Source organism: Biomphalaria glabrata, chromosome 3, assembly GCF_947242115.1.
Source record: "Biomphalaria glabrata chromosome 3, xgBioGlab47.1, whole genome shotgun sequence".
In the NCBI taxonomy this organism is placed as follows: Eukaryota; Metazoa; Mollusca; class Gastropoda; family Planorbidae; genus Biomphalaria; species Biomphalaria glabrata.
Genome location: NC_074713.1, coordinates 3,726,295 through 3,746,883, shown reverse-complemented (window position 1 = coordinate 3,746,883; position 20,589 = coordinate 3,726,295). Strand labels below are relative to the sequence as shown.

The following is a 20,589-nucleotide window of genomic DNA, read 5'->3' as shown; positions in this document are numbered from 1 at the left end:
TTGCGTTTTATCTCAAGTCACACGTAACTCAACACTGACCACTCTAGTCCACTGCTCACGTAGGCTATTTATAGTTTTCTAAATGACCCGAGAGGGGAGGTTAGGGAGGAAGGTGACCAGTGAAGACATTAGTGCAAATCATAGTCCAACTCTTTTTGCTTTATTTCAAATACTCGTGAAGGTCTAAACAACAAATACATGTGAAGGCCTGGTCAACAAATACACGCGAAGGCCTGGTCAACAATTATATGTGAAGGCCTGGTCAACAAATACATGTGACAGCCTGGTCAACAATTATAGTGAAGGTCTAGTCAACAAAGACACGTGACGGCCTGGTCAACAACGATACTTGAAGGCCTGGTCAACAAACACACGCGAAGGCCAGGTCAACAATTATATGTGAAGGCCTAGTCAACAAATACATGTGAAAGCCTGGTCAACAATTTTAGTGAAGGTCTAGTCAACAAAGACACGTGATGGCCTGGTCAACAAACACACGTGAAGGCCTGGTCAACAAAGACACGCGAAGGCCTGGTCAACAAACACACGTGAAGGCCTGGTCAACAAACACACGCGAAGGCCTGGATGGGTGTCAGAATGATTGGACCTCGATTATCTAATTATGACCTACATTTCTTATCTTTCCTGTCACACTGCATAACATACAGACGTAATAGCAGAAGCAATGAAGGGGGGGGGGGAGGGGGATTCAATAAAGTGACCTGGGTTAAGATCTGGCACATTTTTTTTTAAAAGTATACATTCAGGTAGCAAGCACGTGACTTTCCACGACTGAACGCTCGCGTCTTTCTTTGAACATGCGCAGTAAAGTTTTTTTTTTTTTTTTTGTATTCCCACTTTATCTCTTTGTAAGCTAGTATATATATATTTGTGTGTGTGTGCCTGCGTGTGCTTGTGTACCTATATATCTATGTATATCTATCTTTTGGTGTCACGCTAGTCCTATATCTCGCAGCCCGGTCCTAGTCAACTGTTATTACCTCAGTTAGGTGTCGTTTCGTACGGATGGTAAAGTGAATTTGGGGCGAAGTTACGTAAAAGCCTGCGGCATACGTTCGCAGGTAGTCATTGTTTTCTAACGGATACTAGTGTGAGCAGTTCACTGACGCAACAGGTGAGTCATTTAGAAAGCGAGGTTAAGGGCCTAGATTTTTTTTTCTACAAAAATAATAAATAATGATACATTCGATAACAGACAAATAAGGTTAATAACAGGACTATAATGTTAATTTCTTTATTTTAAAAAAGGGATTTTTTTTTTTAATTAAGTCAGTCGTATAGAGTTTATTAAAAGTATTTATGTATACATCTGTACTTAAATATACAGCTTCGTGATGAGATTGTAGTTTGGCGGCTTAACGGGGGTTGTTAACTTAGCGAGCCTTTACATCATGCATGTAATAGCCTGTATGTATGTTTCTATCTGTGTTTGAGTGTATATTTGTTTCTATGTATGTGTGTATGTATGTGCGGGTGGGATGCCTGTGTGTGTGTGTACGTATGTGTGTGTATAGCGAGACAGTGTTTCTAAGGAAACGCAACATTGTGGTACAGATAGTTTTTACTGTATATAAGTTGACCTACTTTCGGACACGTCATTGCGAGCGAAAACGAGGCTAAGATTAACGCGCAGACGGTACTGAATCTGAAAGTGAGACTCACTTAACCGAAAGATTCGCATAATGTCGATGAAACCCGAGACTTGTTGTTTTTTTTCACGCCCGTAATCTATTTACTTTCGGAATCACCAACATGATTCATTAATAGGTGACACGACTCCAGACAATTGAGACGTGACGGATGTCACTGACATAGGACACACTGTCATAGGACACACTGTCACAGGACACACTGACACAGGACACACTGACACAGGTGACACTGACAGGTCAATCTTCGTTTCTCAACTCACCTCTCCTATTCTTTAGTCTGTTGGGCCGTTGGGGCACCACACACGATCTGTCAACCCTCTAACTCCATTCCTCTCTGTCCTTTGCCGTGTCCATTCACTGACTGGCCTGTCCATTCTTTGGTGTCTGACCGGCCTGTCCATTCGTTGGTGTAAGTCTTCCCATCGCTTTCTCTGTCCTCCTCTCCCTCTCCAACCTGGTACTGTTCTCTCTGTTTACTCGAATTAATTTTACATTTCAAATAATGTTAATGTATTCGATCTGCCCAAAGTTTGACAATACAACTTTCCATTATATTTACAACATGGCTATAGATCTCCTTAGGGAATTCTCCCACTTGGTAACACTGCCTTGTACAGACGATACAGGGGGGTTGGGGTGGATCATATTTCTCGCGTCTATTCTGACGCGGGTGACTTGTTCAAGAAAGACATGGGTGTGACGTAGAAACAGCCTGGAAAAACTTGAAGGATGTACAGAGATTTGGAAAATCCGGTTCTGATAAGTCCTGCACGCTTCCTCGTTCGATTTAAACGTCTGTGATTTATTTATTTTTTTTGGTCATAAAATTTGAAGCTGTTTCAAGAAGTGACTAAATGTCTGGGACCAACTCGGAAAACAGACCACTTTAGACCAGTCATTGATGACCACTGTAGATCGCTAAAGTACTTATACAATTGTTGTTTTTTTTGGTCTGATCCTAAAGACAAGGCTAATGGCGGATGTAATCGGAGTAGACTTATTTTTTAAATTCTTTAAAAACAACTGCTGTTTTCCACGTAGTTCGCAATCTTGGAGTTTTCTTTAACTCAACTCTGTCTTTTAAGCCACATATAAGTCAGCTCTGAAAATAGGGCCGGCCCTGGATAATCGGAAGCACTAGGCGAAGTGAATTTAGTAGCCTTAACTCTTTCTCTCCGTAATTATTTACCACATTCTGATGGAATCAACGTTGGTATCGTCTGTTAGGAGAGAAAGAGTTAAATAAAAATTTAAAAAAATTAAAAGCTAACAGCAAAAAAAAAAAATTACAAATTAAAAAACAAAAAGAATTGAGTAATTTATTTTACAAAATTGTCTGTGACAACTAACTGAAATTATATATCGCAATTTCCGTACAAGAGACAAGAGTGAGACTAGAAAACATAAAGCCGTAGTGCTCTACTATATCAGTATATGTTTGAGATCTGATCCATGTTTTCGCATTTTTTTTTTCTCTAGTTTTTTAATCCTGTGAGAGGCCCCCCCCCACCAAATGAACGCCCTAGGCTGCTGCCTTGTTTGTCTATATCTAAGGCCGGCCCTGCTGCAAGGGTCTCTTATTTGCAACTGCGAAGATTAGACTAGATTCGACTTCTTCTTCTTCTTCTTCTAGCCAGCTTTATTGCTGCTGAGCTGTCAGCTCTTTTGCAGACCGTGCCCAGGAAAAAAAAGTGTGCTGTTTTCTTCAGTTGTTCAGCACTGCCGTTAGTTATGTTTGGGCTGGAGTGGAAGTAGGGTCTGCCTTAGGTGGATTAGATTCGACAATATTTGACAACGGTTTAGAACAAAAAAGCTAGCGGTGTCATTCGTACTATCCAGCCTTGACTGCTGTACTGCATTGTAACTCTCTTGTTTGTGTTTGTTACATTATTATAGCACAGTGAGCCTACATTGTGTTACTTAACAGCGCTGTATTAAATTATCATTATATTTAAAGTTGTAACAGTTCCAAGCCTAGTTAAACACCATCTGGTTCAGGATGTAACATTTTACCATCTTAAAAAAAGATACAAGACACCGATCACGACAACAACGCAGACACAAGAAAAATTTGCGTACGATCGTGCAGTTCGTTTGATTTTATAATGTATTCTCATAGGTAAAATACAACACTATAAAAAATTTTCTCAACATTATTAGTAGTAGTAGTATGTTAGAAACGAACGAGCATTTATTCTCTGGCGCTGCCAGGGTCGAGTTTCGTTAAAGAGAAACAAAATTCATCGTAGTCCCTTTAACCTTTTTTTTTTAAATCAATAAACAGCAGATCAGGGCGGTTAAAATCTACCGTTTTGTTGGTCAGAATAAGCCATATCCCATTACAGCAGATGATCCGTAGACTCGAGAACCTCTAGTGGTGAGTATCTGTAATAAGGAGGAGTATCCTTACTGGTGAAATTATGTGTCAAAGCGAATAGTTGGTGTATTAGCTTTGCAACTTGGTTATGGCGACCTAGGTAGGCAGATTCTGATAGAGCTGAACACCCAGCCATTATGTGTTCAATTGACTCACACACATTATTATTATTATTATTATTATTATTATTATTATTTGAAAACGAAGTGATATTCATTCTCTGGCGCTGCCAGGGTCGAGCTTCGTTATTATTATTTTACAGTTTTCTGAACTTTGTTTTATAAAAAAAAAAAAAAGTATTTTTAGCTTAAAGCGACCATTAGCTCATGGGTCCTGATTCACGGTGGTCGAGATATGAACCAAATGATCTTGAGTTCGAATCCCGAAGCTTATAACTTGACTTGAACCATATCCAAGTTCTGAGTCTGATTTACTTGAAATCAGGGGAGATTATGATTCTTCCGTGTAAGAAATCAATTCTGTGAATTGAATCGATCGCATTTTAAAATTAGAACACCAGATCGAGGCTGTTTTCCGGACATTCCTGAAGAGCTCTCCAACGGTAGATTTAGTGAAAGCAAGTTTCAAACTTTTCAGTAGTTCAGAGACTTTCAAATGATGTCCTTTAATCAATTCATCTCTTCGTTTATTTTCTTTGTTAATTAATTATCTCTAGTTGACATTAATTAGAGAATAACATGTGATTTATTACAAGAATGACAAAGTTCTGAATTGAAAGCCCAACCCTCGACATCAAACGGTTGATGTTCATTATACTTTCAAGATTAAAGGTGCATAAAATAAAACTGGGTCATCAAAGGTATTTCGAATCGGCCCTCTGTTTGTTCAAACTATCGAATCTATCAGTTTAACCTCATTTGGCCTTTAATTGGCCATTTTCCAATCAATGGACTGCGACTCGCCCGTTCGGGTCGACACACCGGCTTTCAATTGACAGAATGATCTTCCCTTTTGTTCGTCTGCTACACTGAGCCTTTTATGTTCTCTCCCCTTTCTAGTTCGCGCCACATTTTTTTTATTCCTAATTTGTTCATACAAATTTAAACAAACATTCTACGTTCTCTGACCACTGAGGGTGGGTGGGCGGGGGGGGGGCGCAAAGAGGTTGATTTTACTTACAAACATAGGTCACTCCAGGTGGTGGATAGGCAATCGTTTTAAGAAGGGCATGAAATAGCTTTATTCTGATGGATTATTTCCCTTGTGCACTGATAAGTTTATTTTTAGAATAGTGATGTTATTTATTATGGAAATTAATATGGAACACAGAGAGAGGGCGAAACAGTGAAGCGTGATGATCATTATTTTGAAGTGGACTAAGTGTCTAAATGCGTTTGAACTTTAACGGCGTTTTAGATCAGTGTTACCTCTGCCCTGACTCCCCCTTCTAGCCTTTTTTTTTTTTTTAACTTATTGCTGGATAGTCCGAACTCTATACAGGTGGCAGTCCTATGTATCAGGTGGCAGTCCTACGGTATACTTGGCGTCGCGGGCGGACGGGCCAGGTTCCAAGAATCTTTAAAAGCTAAAAATTCCGACAGTTTGATTCATTCTTCAAGTCAGTTTTTTTCCTTTCGGTAATTAGATGAACGAAAAAAAAAAGCAACATAGAACAATTTATAAAACAAACTTTAATCAACTCATGGACATTTCTTGGAGTGGAGTCTTTCTGTCTGTGAAGGATTTTTATGTGTTAAGTTTTCCTGACCAGTGTTTGCCATTCTTGTTACAGTTTATCTGTTTCAGTTTAGGACAAAGATTTGAACTCTTACCTTTACCGGCGAGGTAAGAAATTAAAGCCCAAGGGTTATCTGTCTGGAGTGCAGCCAAGCGTGACACACACACACACGCACATACAAAGCGGCTCTTGCAGCTCGCGATATTTTTTTTTAAATACCCAGAAACGGATATGACAGTGTGTGGGGGGGGTATATATATATATTATAGATATGAACACATGTTTGTCAATACATTAAATGGAAGAGGAAGTTACGCTTCAATGACTAGCTTGCCATTGATCGGATTGACATTCAATTGGACAAGATTTGTTCAGCGCATTTCCCGGTAAGCTTTTTAAATGATTCGATTCGATCTTGGAAGCGATTTGATCTAATCCCTGTTTGTTTGTGAGTGGTGGGCTGGGGGCGGATAGGCCTTCTTCATTTATTCGAAATGAAAAATAGAATGAATATTTAACAGCATTGAAGTCTATTAAAATTGCAGTTTTTTGTTTTGGCAAATAATATAAAAATATATTGATAGAGTGTTGTATTTTAACTGATACAAAGAAATGTTCCGTCCCTGATTAACATGCATGATTAACACACGGATACGTGATTATCTTTTCTATTGAAGTTGAAGTAACGTCAGTCATTTATAAGATAAGAACATTATTTCATCATAAAAAAGTTCCCCCTTTCAGACCTTGCTATCTATAGGGCAGATGATATAGGCCCTAAAGGTCATCTGTTTCGGTGGCCACCTGTTAATGAGGATGCCGGGTACCTATTAGAGCTGGGGTGTGCTCAGAGTCGCCTTAAAGAATTAAAAAATTAAAAACCACAGTCTTCACCAAGATTCGAACCCGGGCCCAGAAGTCAAGCACTTTACCACTCAGCCACTGCGTCTCTCTTTCCTCATGGGATCAAGACAAATTTCAGACGACTGGTTTAACTATTCTCGACAATAGTTTAACCAGACAGTTGTTTCACGAGTTGACGAGACAGTTGTTTCAATGGACAATTGTTTCATCGGACTATTGGTTCACCGGACAATTGGTTCACTCAATTATTGATTCAGAGACAACTGTCTGTCACTCAACTGATTCACCGAACAATTGGTTCACTCAATTATTGATTCAGAGACAACTGTCTGTCACTCAACTGATTCACCAACATCAGATTCTGGAAAAGAAAAGATCCCACGACTGATGGGGGAGGCGCGGTGGCTGAGCAATAAAGCGCTTGGTTTCCGAACCGAGGTCCCGGGTTCGAATCCTAGTGAACACTTGGATTTTTTATTTCGGGATCTTTGGGCGCCTTTGAGTCCACCCAGCTCTAATGGCTACCTGAGGCAGTTGGTCGTTGTGCTGGTCACATGACACCCTCGTTAACCGTAGGCCACAGAAACACATGACCTTTACTCCACAAGGTCTAAAAGGGGGACTTACTTTACATTACTTCACGACAGATGGTAAAAGAGAATGTCTTTACTCTAGATAAAACTCTTTTTATTTTAAACCTTTTTGGATATAAAACAAAGTCATATTATGCCGGTCAGTGCTTTTGAGCGAAATTTGTTCATTACTCGTTGGTCGTCAAATATAGAAAAGGTGAAAGTGGCATTATGTATGCAAATAGCCATGGTACATTCAAATGGTCTTAGTGCGTACAAATGGACACAATACACACACACATTGGCGCAATGCATTCAAGATGTCTAAGGCTTACAAATAGCCATTTTCTTATAAAGTACAGACGTTACGTCAAAAGAGAAGAAAATTTACGTCCTACGCATGACATGTGCCAATCTTAGTCACGCATGTTAGTCATTGACTTCACGTCTGCTTAGTCGTTAGTTTTCCACCCTGATTCCGGCAATCCATTCATTACATATTAAAACTGATGTAAATGTGACCATATTTAAATTAAAGGCTATCCCAGCATTCCAAAACATTTGTATACATGCACTAACTTGACATTTAATTATCTTCAGCCCATAAGTTTATGTTTGGTCTTATCTGTGTCCTCGTAGAATTTGACTGTCGGAAACATACAGGTTCTGTCCTCGTTAATACGCTTAGGTTTATTCATACCTACCCAACTGTCCCCCTCCCATTCTTCACTCCCACCTGGCCTGGTGTAGCCGGGGGGAGAGGTAATCCAGCATTTTTTTAGGCCGCTACTTGCTTTGAGTTTTACGATTGACGTCTGCTTAGAGAAGTGTTAACTTCAAATAACGAGGTCGTCCTACAAATTTTAGAATCCTTTATGTATAGCATACCAGGGTAAGTGTGTTTATAGAAAATAGAGGAATGGACTAAAGAGGGCGGAGGACTTTATTTGAAAAGAAACTTTTTGGCAGGATTGGGGTAAAAGAAGCCCCCCCCCCCCTCCCTCCATCTTTGTGAGTCCCTACAATGACGAAACGCTTAGAGTTTAAAGTCATTTAATGTCATTGAAAATTAAGGATTTCTTAAAAAACATTGACTTCTGAACCGAGGCATCTCGAGTTAGAATCCATCTTTACTTGTATAGATAACACAAACACACACACACACACACACAAGGACATACAAACAGACAAGCAATCAAACTCCACGCGATCACCCGCACACATACATATTCAAACACACTCAGTCGTCTATGCGGCCGCAGTGGGTCCCGCACTTTCATGGGCCCCCGTGCAAAATTCTAGGTGTAAATTATTAAATTAAAACATTATAACTTATATCTAATTACAGGGTTTCCACGGCCTTCTGATATTCCAGGGCCTCCTGGAAATCTCTTGAAATTGCAAAGTATACGAAAAAGTCCTGGAAATCTTAAACTATTAAAATCTCCTGAAAAATAGACAAAGTTCCGTTCCTATGCGGAAAAAAAAAAGCATCGTCAGCTTTCATATAATACAAACGGTATTGTCAGCTTTCATATAATACAAACGGTATTGTCAGCTTTCATATAATACAAACGGTATTGCAATGACGAATGTCTTTTCTAATACAAAATCTTAAGTTTGACATAAAGCTTATCCCTACACTGACTGGTCCTCGCGCGCAATCAGTTTCGCAATGGGCCCCGCAATTCTTAGAGCCGGCACTACGTCTATGAAGTGTATATAAAAAAAGTTCATTGAATAGTCTGTGTACACTAAGATATCAGATATATGGTCAATGGACATTTGTAAGTCATTTTTTGTGCTCTGGGTCGTTGAAATGTTATCTTGACATCATGCCGTCATTACTTTGGTACTCTTGGAAAATGTACGCTTATCAATAAATCACAAGGCAGAAGCGTTGTTTGAAAGCATCTTATGAATTGACAGCAAGTCTTATAATTTACTGATGAAAAGGCGACGCCCATGCACCTGAAGTTTTTAAGAAATAAAAATTTTGATGCTTTAGTTTTAATGAATGATTGATTTAGCCTAATTCAAAAGTACTGAATGTTTGATATTACTGATTGATTTGATTGATTCAAAGTACTGAATGTTTGATGTCACTGATTAAGTTAATTGATTCAAAAGGACTCAATGTTTGATGTCACTGATTGAGTTAATTGATTCAAAAGGACTCAATGTTTGATGTTACTGATTGATTTGATTGATTCAAAGTACTGAATGTTTGATGTTACTTATTGGTTAAATTTATTCAAAAGGACTGAATGCTTTATGCTACTGATTGATTTGATCGATGGTTGCCTGTTCGTGTTGTATGCGCTCTGGACTGTCGTCTCCATTGTTCCGGGTTTGAACCCTGCCCACCGCCATCCCCGCCGTCCTGTGTGAAGTTTGGGCGTAATAATCTTCAACTCTGAAGGAACACCCTAAACATGTAAAAACAAAAACATTTTAAAGGACTAACTGATTACTGATTTCATTATCTCCTATACTCCTCAGAAACATGACCTTAACCTTAAACAACGGACACATCAAAGAAGAACCCATTTCGCCCCCACCTTCGTCCACCATAGCTCCAAGGCACATGTCAGGGGCGTCCTTCTTTGACAGGGGTAGCAGAGAATCAATAATCACACCCAGCCCGCCGGCGGGCACCTACAACTATTACCCGTTTCCGGTTCGAGCAAGCTCCTACAACAGCGGGTCCGAAAGTCAAGGGTCGCCATCAATCAACAAGTCAAAACTAAAGAACAAGATCCTGGATCGAAGGCGGGCCAACGGACAGGAAGAATTTGGGCCGCTTTTTGAGGAAGAGAAACACCACGAGGTAAAAGATTTGAAATGGAACTTCTAGAATATCTGTATTCTCTCTAAAATATGTATTTTCTGTATTCTCTTTCACCTCTGTATTCTTTCTCATCTCTGTATTCTATGTTATATCTGTATTCCTTTTAGCTCTGTAATCCATGTATTGTATGTATATATGTATTCTATGTATTCCATGTAATCTCTATAATCTATCTGTTTTCTCGATAAGATCTGTAATCTCTGTATTCTATGTAATCTCTGTATCCTATGTATTCTCTGAAATATCTGTATTCTATTAATTCTCGTAATCTCTGTATTCTCTCTAATCTCTGTAATCTCTGTATTCTTGTAATTTCTGTATTCCCTGTAAGCTCTGTAATCTATGTTTCTCTGTAATCTCTATAATCTATCTGTATGCTCTCTAAGATCTGTATTCTCTTTAAGATCTGTTTTCTCTGTAATCTCTGTATTCTCTATAATCTATGTATTCACTGAAATCTCTGTATCCTATGTATTTTTTGAAATCTCTGTATTCTGTGAATTCTCGTAATCTCTGTATTCTAAGAATTCTCGTAATATCTTTCTATGAATTCTCTGTTATCTCTGTATATTTTAAGAATTCTCTTAATCTCTGTATTCTATGAATTCTCTTAATCTCTGTATTCTATGAATTCTCTTAATCTCTGTATTCTATGAATTCTCTGTATTCTATGAATTCTCTGTATTCTATGAATTCTCTTAATCTCTGTATTCTTTTTAAACTCTGTATTCACTGTATGTTTAGCTCTCTGAGTACATACCACACAACACACACGCACAGACAACACACACTCACACACAATACACACACACTCGTACATTTCGTAATGGAGTTGAAAATGCAATAGAAAGAAAGAGTCTAGGCAAAGCCCTTGGAGACCATTTGACTTGGAGACCATTTGACTTGGAGACCATTTGACTTGGAGACCACTTGACTTTGAGACCATTTGACTTTGAGACCATTGGACTTAAAGACTTTGAGACCAATTGACTTTAAGACCAGTAGACCAGTGGTTAGTCTAGAAAGTAGAAAAAAAAATGTCCTCCACATTTCTCAAGTTCCTCTCTGTCTGCCCCTTCTTCTTTTTTTCCTGGTACTGTTCCCTGAAGGAAGGTCTTTGCGAGCCCCGAAGATCTTGTAATATGGCCAGAGATTTTTAGCTTGCCTTTTTTTTTTAACGATAGTTTAGTAGGTCATCGTGGGGTCTAGTAACCCTGTCTCAAATCTTTTGGCTTGTGATGCACATTTAAGGACCACACTTGAGGACCTCTTAATCCATTATTGTTCTTAAATCCTCCACTAGACTTTGAGTATATCTCTAAGTAACTCTTTGTCTCTCTCTCTCTTTGATCAGCTGACTCAAGCAGACTTGGAAAGACGAGAACGTCGCCGCGAACAGAACAGGCGAGCGGCAAAGAGGTGTCGGAATAAGAAGAAAAGCATGCAGACAGAAATAAGCAAGGTAGGTCGACTTAAAATCTTGACATTGTTATATGTAGATCAGCGGTTCTCAACCTTTTAAGCTCGGCGACCCCTTTTTACAATCCCTCACTCTGCCGCGACGACGACCCCTACTCCACCCCTCACATACAGTAATGGAAGAGTAGACAAAAACAATCCATATTTTCGATGGTGTTAGGCGAGCCCCGGCAAATCGTCAATCGACCCCTAAGGGGTTCTCGACCCACAAGTTGAGAACCCCCGATGTAGACTGATTTCTGAAACAGTGCAGTAGTAATGAGATTGACATTCTTGACATGTGCAATATAAATGTGATAACGATGAATTCACTTTAGCGGCTAGCCAGAGATAGATAGATAGATAGATAGATAGATAGATAGATAGATAGATAGATAGATAGATAGATAGATAGATAGATAGATAGATAGACGGACGGACGGACGGACGGACGGACGGACGGACGGACGGACGGACAGACAGACAGACAGACAGACAGACAGACAGACAGACAGACAGACAGACAGACAAATAGATAGATAAATAGATAGATAGATAGATAGATAGATAGATAGATAGATAGATAGATAGATAGATAGATAGATAGATATAGAGGGTTGAGAGAGAGAGATGTGGCATACATTAAAGAGGCCAATGCGACATACACTGCAGTGGCCATTGCCAGTCTGATGGGGCTATGCACATAATCTGCAACTTACATTTGAATTTATTATGTAAAAAAAAAAATTAAACATGAATAGAGGGCTTATGTACTCTGTGGTCTATCTATCTACTGTTAGATTTATTATGATAAAAAGTAATATCTACTAACATATTCTGTCAAAATCTTTTTACAAAAAAAAAAATGTTACCGCTTTAGGGAGCCAAAATAAAGAATCCAGAGAACTAAGAACTTGTGCTGTTATTTAGAGGGAACTAAGATTGTGTTTCTTTTTTGCAGGGAACTAAGGCTTAATGTTATCTTTTTATAGGAACTTGGACTTTATGTTATTTTACAGGGAACTTATACTTAAGTGTTGTTGTTTTTTGTTGTTTTTTTGCAGGGAACTAAAAAAATAATTTTAAACTTAAAAAAAAAAAAAAAAAAAAAAAAACATATGCTTGAATTTTTCTGGATAGGCCTTCTAGTACAGATTTGGATTTTTAAAACTTTTTTTGAGTTTCTATAATTTTTGTTTTGTCACTCTGTTGTCATAAATACTTGTTTTTCTGCAGGGGACACAGGAGCTTGTCCGGGCTAATAATGATTTACGTAAAGAGAACGAAATGCTCAGGCGACAAATTGAACAGCTCAGAAACATTATAGACGATCACTGTAGATCGGGATGCTGTTTCCTTATTGGGGCATCCACGCCTTACGAGCACACTCATTACACTGGCTCCCCCTTCGACACTCAGATCTCCAGCGCCATCACTGGTGCACATTTAGCCTTGAATAACGACCTACCTCCCCAGGCTTCAGCGGCGACCGAGTTACCCAGCGAGAAGACTGTCAATTCGCTGCCGAGCTTGGATTTCTTCAAAACGACGATACCCCTCAGTGATATAGGAAAGAATTTAGATAGTCATAATCAAGGTAATTTGCCGAGTTGGGATTTGAACAATATCACATCGGATTTACCTGCACTTGCCGCCGAGTTCAGTGGCTTCCCCCTGGAAAACAACGCCGTGAAACTAGAGCAGCATCAGCCTCACATCTTCCCAGCAGTGCAGCAAGGCATCAACGATCAGCGCAGAATGCCGTGCATAGACCCCAACCTAGTTCAGAACGTCGCCAAGCTCCCTCAAGTTATCACCCTTGTCAGCGACGACATCTCCACCCGTCCTCCCCTTTCCAGCGCCACTACCTCCTATGACGCCAGTCAATACGGGCTAAGCTCCTCCCCTTTCAGCCACCAACACAGTGACCCCCACGCGCAGTTCTATTACGACACGAAGTCGTTCACGTGCGCCCAGGCGCAGCTCTGGCAGAACGGAGAAGATCTTCCGTTTTACCAATCATCGGAACACAATTAAACTATGTAGATGGATGATGTACATCTAGGTCACACAGGGTCTAGATTTATATATTTCTTAGGTTCGGAATTTCATTAGGCTTCAACCTGGCAACATTCAAACATTTTGAATTCAATCGATCCGGTTTCTTCTTCAACTTTTATATTATTGTATAGTTAAGCTATGATTGGAATCGAATTCTAATGATTTTTATACCCATATATCTAGTATAGGCTACTTTTAGTGTATAAGTGTGTGTGTGTTTTTTTTAAACCATTCATTTTGATTACTAGTATTATTAATATTATACTACATTATTCTTATTTCGAAAACAAACATCATGAAGGTTCCACGATTTGAATATCGTTTTGTCAGGTCTTTAAGGGTGTGTCAGCTTAAATTCATTATTTCTGTGTTCTGTATTCCTAGTGCAGCCACACCCGTCCCTTCCCCCCGACTATAAGATAAACACAACTGATATTTGGACAACTTTGCTGTGTACATACTAGATCTCTACTGACTCTTACACGTGCGTCAGTGTGCTAGGGTGTGAGTATGTGTGTGTGTGTGTCAGAGCGAATGGTGTGTGCTCTTGCATGATGTGTTCCGGGAGTACGCGGGGGCGTGATACGTGTGCTAGACTGTTTGCCAGCATGTCCGTGTGTGTGTGTGTGTAACTACACATGTGTATCTCAGTGTGTGCGTGATAGCCACTTCACTGATATTTCAACGTTTATCTGACTTGTACATACTTGGCACTTTATAGTTGATACGTGTCATTGCAATCACCACTATTACTGTATTGTCTTCCGTTCTAGATCATATGCATAGACCATATACATCGTACATATACATAGACCATGTACATATGACATTAAATACACATATACCATATATATATATATTTAGACCATATACATACGACATTTTAATTTTAATCATTTTGTTGGTCATAAAAACACACCTGGTCGCGCGGTTTGTGCGCTGGACTGCCGTTCGAATTTATCGATGGTCCCGGGTTCAAACCCTGCCCGCTCCCATCCCCCGTCGTCCTGCTGGAGGTTTCGACTATGGAAGTAAACTATCTTCAACTCTGAAGGAACATCCGAAACATTTAAAACATTTTACCAAACCTTTTACCCATTTAGGCCGCCCACCATCCCTATCATTCATAGGGAGAGAGAAAAAAAAAGTCACGGCTTCCTGGTTGTATTGTATACACTCTGTATGGTAGATCTGTATGTGTACGATATACTTCTGTATGTGTATAATGTACGTCTATGCGTGTACGCTACACATCTCATGACAAAGCCTACTTCACTGGTGTATATACTTTCAGAGAGTGGTGGTCTCCTTGTATGTTTAAGACTAGCTCTATAAGTCAACACTTATAGAGCTACCCTGCCAGGACAATCTATCTTTTAAAAAAAAAAACAAGTTATGCTGACTCGTTTGTTTCACCCTATCTCAACCCTTCTAGACCAATCTGTAACCCTCCCCACCCCCCATCCCCCATCTCACATATGTACTTGGTAAGTAATTCCAAGATCTCGCCTGGTCTAGATCCAGATATAGTAACCAAATCGACCTGGGCTCTAAACGGATATTCCCCAAAAACATTCCTTTTTAAAACGAGTTTTTTTAACTTACATATTCTTTCCCCTCAAGTGTTTCAATGTTGATATAGGTCTACGTCTAAGTAAACCTTGGGAAAGAAACCCAGATTTACTTTTTCCTGCTTGAGGCGTTCCAGTTATTTCTTTCTTGCAACAATAGCCGTAGGTGCCTTAAACCGACTGTTCTTTACACTCGTCCATTAAGTATTAAAATGTATAAGCATTCAGCTGGCTGTGTGTGTTTGTGTCGAGAGGGAGGGGGTTTGAACCTGATGGCTAGGCGTGTCCTGGGGAGGGTGAGGGGAGTAGACAAGAGTCATTATTTTTAAAAAGTGTTTTTTAAAAAATGTAGCTTTTGTAAGATTGTATTCCCTAGGCTAACGAAACAAATTTGTTTGTTTGTAACAGAATAGGTTGGTTTGTGACAAATTAGTAGGAATGTCTGTGACAAACAGAATAGGTTGCTAAGTGACAAACAGAATAGGAATAGATTGCTTTGTGACAAATAAATAGGTCTGTCCGTGACAAACAAACCGGATTTGTCACAAAATGGAAATATTTTTCCAGAAAAAAAAAATGGCATGACTTTCTGGTATCAATAGTCTTGCATTGACTTAATCAAACTTGACTTTGTTCCGTGGGGTGTCTTAGGAAAGTGACAAGACTTAGCATGTAGATCTATTGAGTTGACCTATATATTGCTTGACAAGCTTGAAGGATAGGGGGGGGGGGGCGGCAGCTTTGTCGACTAGAGAATTCGATAAAGTGGACGGCTGTTTAATTGATCGGGCTGTCCTGTTAGATGCTGTTGAAGCTTGCAGCTAGTTGTTTGATCTTGTAACATGAAACATATGTAGGTAGAGGACCAATGAACAGCTTGGTTTTAAAACCCTAGATCTAGATCTTTAACATTGGAATACATTTTGGGCAACTCTTAAACGCTGAAGACGTTGTGTCAAGCCTTGGGCGAGTGAACAGTTTCGTGCCCCACTTTCAGATTCACAGAAATCTTAGCAACAATAACTCACCAGAAATACAATATTGTAACTCGCTTTTTAAAGCAAGTCTATTGTGACTCGGTTTTTTTTTTTTTCTAATTTATCTGTTTTACAAAAAAAGTCTATTCTGACTCGGTTATTTTTTCTTATCTATATGTTTTACAAAAAAGTCTATTATAACTCGGTTAAATAACTCTATTGTAACTCATTTTTCATTTGAAGTCTTATGTAACTCGATTTTTAAAAAAAGTCTATTATAACTCGGCATACAAAAATTTCTATTGTAGCTCGGTTTAAATAAAAAGAATTGTCGATTGGTTAAAAATAGCCTTCATAAATAAAAGTCGTAACTGTATAATTATTTTTTTTTTCCCAAAGCTTGACCTTTGACATCTGTCCCACCCCAACAATTTCTCGAAAACATTTTCCAGATCTTACATTTAAAAATCATTGAGTTTTTGTACTTTGAATATTCTCGACCATATGTAAAAAATGTTTCTTTGCTATTAATCATGTATATGTATTATTATATGACGAGCACACATATGAAAGGATATGGTCGACGTAGACTAGTTGACCTTAACTCTGTAGCGTGTGGACATCTCATTCACATTATAGGAATTTTGTTGTCATGTATAGTAATTGTATTATATGACCATGTTATTCATTGTATATAAATTTGGGTCTTTTTTTTTTTTTTCTCTTAAAACTTGTTGTTATATTGCTGGGTCTGAGGTAACAATCTGTTTGTGAATTGTGGCTTCTGTATGGGCTGTGAATGGGTGAACATGGCTTTAGTACATTCCTTTTATGTGTATTTATTATAATTTATGCCTCTATAAATGTTATTTATACATTTCGTTTTGTTGTTCATATTGACTGGTATACTAATTAACTTTCTGTGTAAATAATTTAACTTAGGAAAAAAATATAATAATAAAATAACTAAATAAAAAAGTAAATTAAATAAATAAAACTAGAGCCAAAAAAAAAAAACAACTGACTAACTACTGACTGACTGACTGATGCTTCTATCTCGAGATTGGAGATATCAAACTCTTGTATTCTATCTATTGTAAGGTGACTGAATTGAATACATAAACCTAGACAATTCCAATCATTGTGCACGACAGACGTCCCGACATCTGAGGACATTCCAATTTGTTCCGTCATTTTTTTTTTTGGTCTCATGTCTTGTTAATAATGTATATCTCACGCAACCCAACAGCCTTTCAAAAAATATGCAAGGGTCAGTTTTTTTTTTGTTTCTTTTCTAGCTAGCGGCCAAAGTGGTCAGGTAGTTAGTCATTATAATAAATAATGAATGTTTCTCTTGTTCTGAGTCTTTTACGACTCGCCATTCATATACATGTATACCAATTTTAAAACATTAAAAATATTGAATGTTAAAAACTTGATGAACATGAAAACGTTCCAGGTCCGGTAATTTCTCCGTTTGAGTCATGATCAAAACAACTTTCTCATTTCTACGGGTCTCTCTTTGATTTGCTAGTATTCTCATTGTTCTATTCCAGTGGTTCTCAATCCTAGTCGGCCTGTGGGACATCGACATGTCAGGCCCGTGGGCTTCAGATCGCGGGGACCGAAAGAACTCTGGTTTAATAATGTATTGAGGGCGGGAGTTTCGAGGTGCAGGATAAGTGTAGAGTCACGGGCTGGGGAGGTCCCGCGGGTCGTACTTTGAACATCATTTTTTTTGTTATCCACTAAATTATATTTTAATTCTTAAGTATCATTATTTAGATAACTTTTCTATTATGTACTGTTGGTAAATCTTATATTTCATCAGATAAACCTTTTTTTTTTTACTTTGTCACATGCCATTGTACAATTTTATAACTCTTTGAACTTTTCCTCAAAAACATTGTGAAAAAAAAAAACAAACAAACCCAAGAACCCAGCCATATTGATATTATTTTGATCTTCCGTGAACACACTTATTTGTTTCCTCACTCTTCTGAGTTCAACTTTTTTTTTATTTGACGTGGATTCATACAAATCCACAACAGAAACAAGCAAATCAAAAAAACAAACTATTTTTTTTTGAAATTTATGTTAAGATCTTAACGAAACAAAAGATCAATTAACACACAACTTCCTTTTTGGGTGTGAAAAAGTCATGTGCTAATTAATAAACACGCTATCACCCCCTAGTCATATTTTGAAAAATGATATTGTGTATTCTTTTTTTGTCTTAATCTCACCTGTAATGACCTACATTCAAATCTCACCTGTATTGACCTAGTTTCTGCTGAGAAACAAAGCCGTTGTTAAACTTTGATTTTTTTTTAAATTATTTCTTTTCTTTTTTTTTTGTTTTGTTTTTAATCTCATTTGAATGTATTCTCATCTACACTAGTCATAGATTGTTGATGTCATGCCTTACCATGGATAATGGTTATCAGTTGAAACATGCAATACCCGCAATAAATCATTTTTTTTCTTGTACAAAATTTTCAAGTGTTACACTTTGTTGTTTATTTAAATCTTCCTCTTTCTCTCGTTCACCCTTCCACCAACCTTTCTCCCTCTTTCTATCTCTCCATCTCTCTCTCTCTCTCTCTCTCTTTTATTTCCAACACTCTATTTCTTCTTCTTCTCTCTCTCTCTCTCTCTTTTATTTCCAACACTCTATTTCTTCTTCTTCTCTCTCTCTCTCTCTCTTTTATTTCCAACACTCTATTTCTTTTCTCTCTCTCTCTCTCTCTCTCTCTCTCTCTAACTATCGGACTCTAGCTCTCCCTCTTTCTCCTCTATTATATGAAAAATAAGTAAATAAAATAAAATAAAATAAAATAATATAATATAATATAATAAATATAATATAATATAATATAATATAATATAATATAATATAATATAATATAATATAATATAATATAATATAATATAATATAATATAATATAATATAATATAATATAAGCCAGACAGAATGAGTTGATATAAGCTTCGTAAAAAAAACTAAAAACTTCAAGACTAGAAATAACTCTTTGAACTAGCCCCCCTCCCCCGCAAACACACATTACGCACAAACACACACAGATACATACGCATAAACACACACATACATACGCACAAACGAACTCATACGCACAAACACATACATTCATACGCACAAACACACACATACATACGCACAAACACACACATACATACGCAAAAGAAACACATACATACGCACAAACACACATACAGATGCACAAACACACACATATATACGCACAAACACATACAAACACACACATACATACATACAAACACATACATACGCACAAACACATTCATACTTACGCACAAACACACACATACATATGCACAAACACACACATACATACGCACAAACACATACATACGCACAAACACACACATAGATATGCACAAACACACACATACATACGCACAAACACACATATACATAGGCACAAACACACACATACATACGCACAAACACATTCATACATACGCACAAACACACACATACATATGCACAAACACACACATACATACGCACAAACACATACATACGCACCAACACACACACACATAGATATGCACAAACACACACATACATACGCACAAACACACATATACATAGGCACAAACACACACATACATACGCACAAACACACATATACATAGGCACAAACACACACATACATAGGCACAAACACACATATACATAGGCACAAACACACACATACATACAAACAAACACACAAATACATATGCACAAACACACACACGTACATTCGCACAAACACACACACATACATACGCACAAACACACACATACATACGCACAAACACACACACACATACATACGCACAAACACACACATACATACGCACAAACACACAAATACATAAGAACAAACACAATCACATACGCACAAACACACACACATACATACGCACAAACACACACACATACATACGCACAAACACACACACATACATACGCACAAACACACACACATACATACGCACAAGCACATTTTTTACGACACGTAGATGATTTTTGTTCATGGCCGCATGCCTGGGGTGGGGATGAGAAGAGTTTTGCCAAATGTAGCAGTTCCTTCACCCCCAAGCTAACTACGCCGCTGAAGCAGCTAAGGGTCAAAGGTTGTCAGTCCTCTAGACAGTGGTACGTAACTTCACTTATGATTTGAACAATGGACTAAAAACTGTTGACTTCATACAGTAGACTTGAGTAGACTTAGCACTGACTGACACACACACAGTTTACACACACATAATACACACACACACACACATAACGTACTCAGACACATATTACATCCACAAACGACTAGACAGTGGCGTACCACTATCTCATAATCTTAATCCCCCCAGAGCCACGAGCTTGTGGAAGCGTTAATCGTTAATTTGCAGACCGAAACCTTCTTACTTCGTCACGTCATGCCTAAAAAAAAAGGTCCC

The 20,589-nt window shown here is 38.2% G+C and overlaps 1 protein-coding gene across 1 annotated transcript; it reads left to right on the top strand.

Moving 5' to 3' along the window:
- The first annotated feature begins 914 nt into the window (after positions 1 to 914).
- LOC106061797 (transcription factor kayak-like) lies at positions 915 to 18,600 on the top strand. Its single transcript, XM_013220008.2, has 4 exons — positions 915 to 1,135; positions 9,688 to 10,015; positions 11,391 to 11,498; positions 12,731 to 18,600. The coding sequence occupies exons 2-4, from the start codon at positions 9,692 to 9,694 to the stop codon at positions 13,529 to 13,531; spliced, it is 1,233 nt and encodes a 410-aa protein (XP_013075462.2). The 5' UTR covers positions 915 to 1,135; positions 9,688 to 9,691; the 3' UTR covers positions 13,532 to 18,600.
- The last annotated feature ends 1,989 nt before the right edge of the window (positions 18,601 to 20,589 follow it).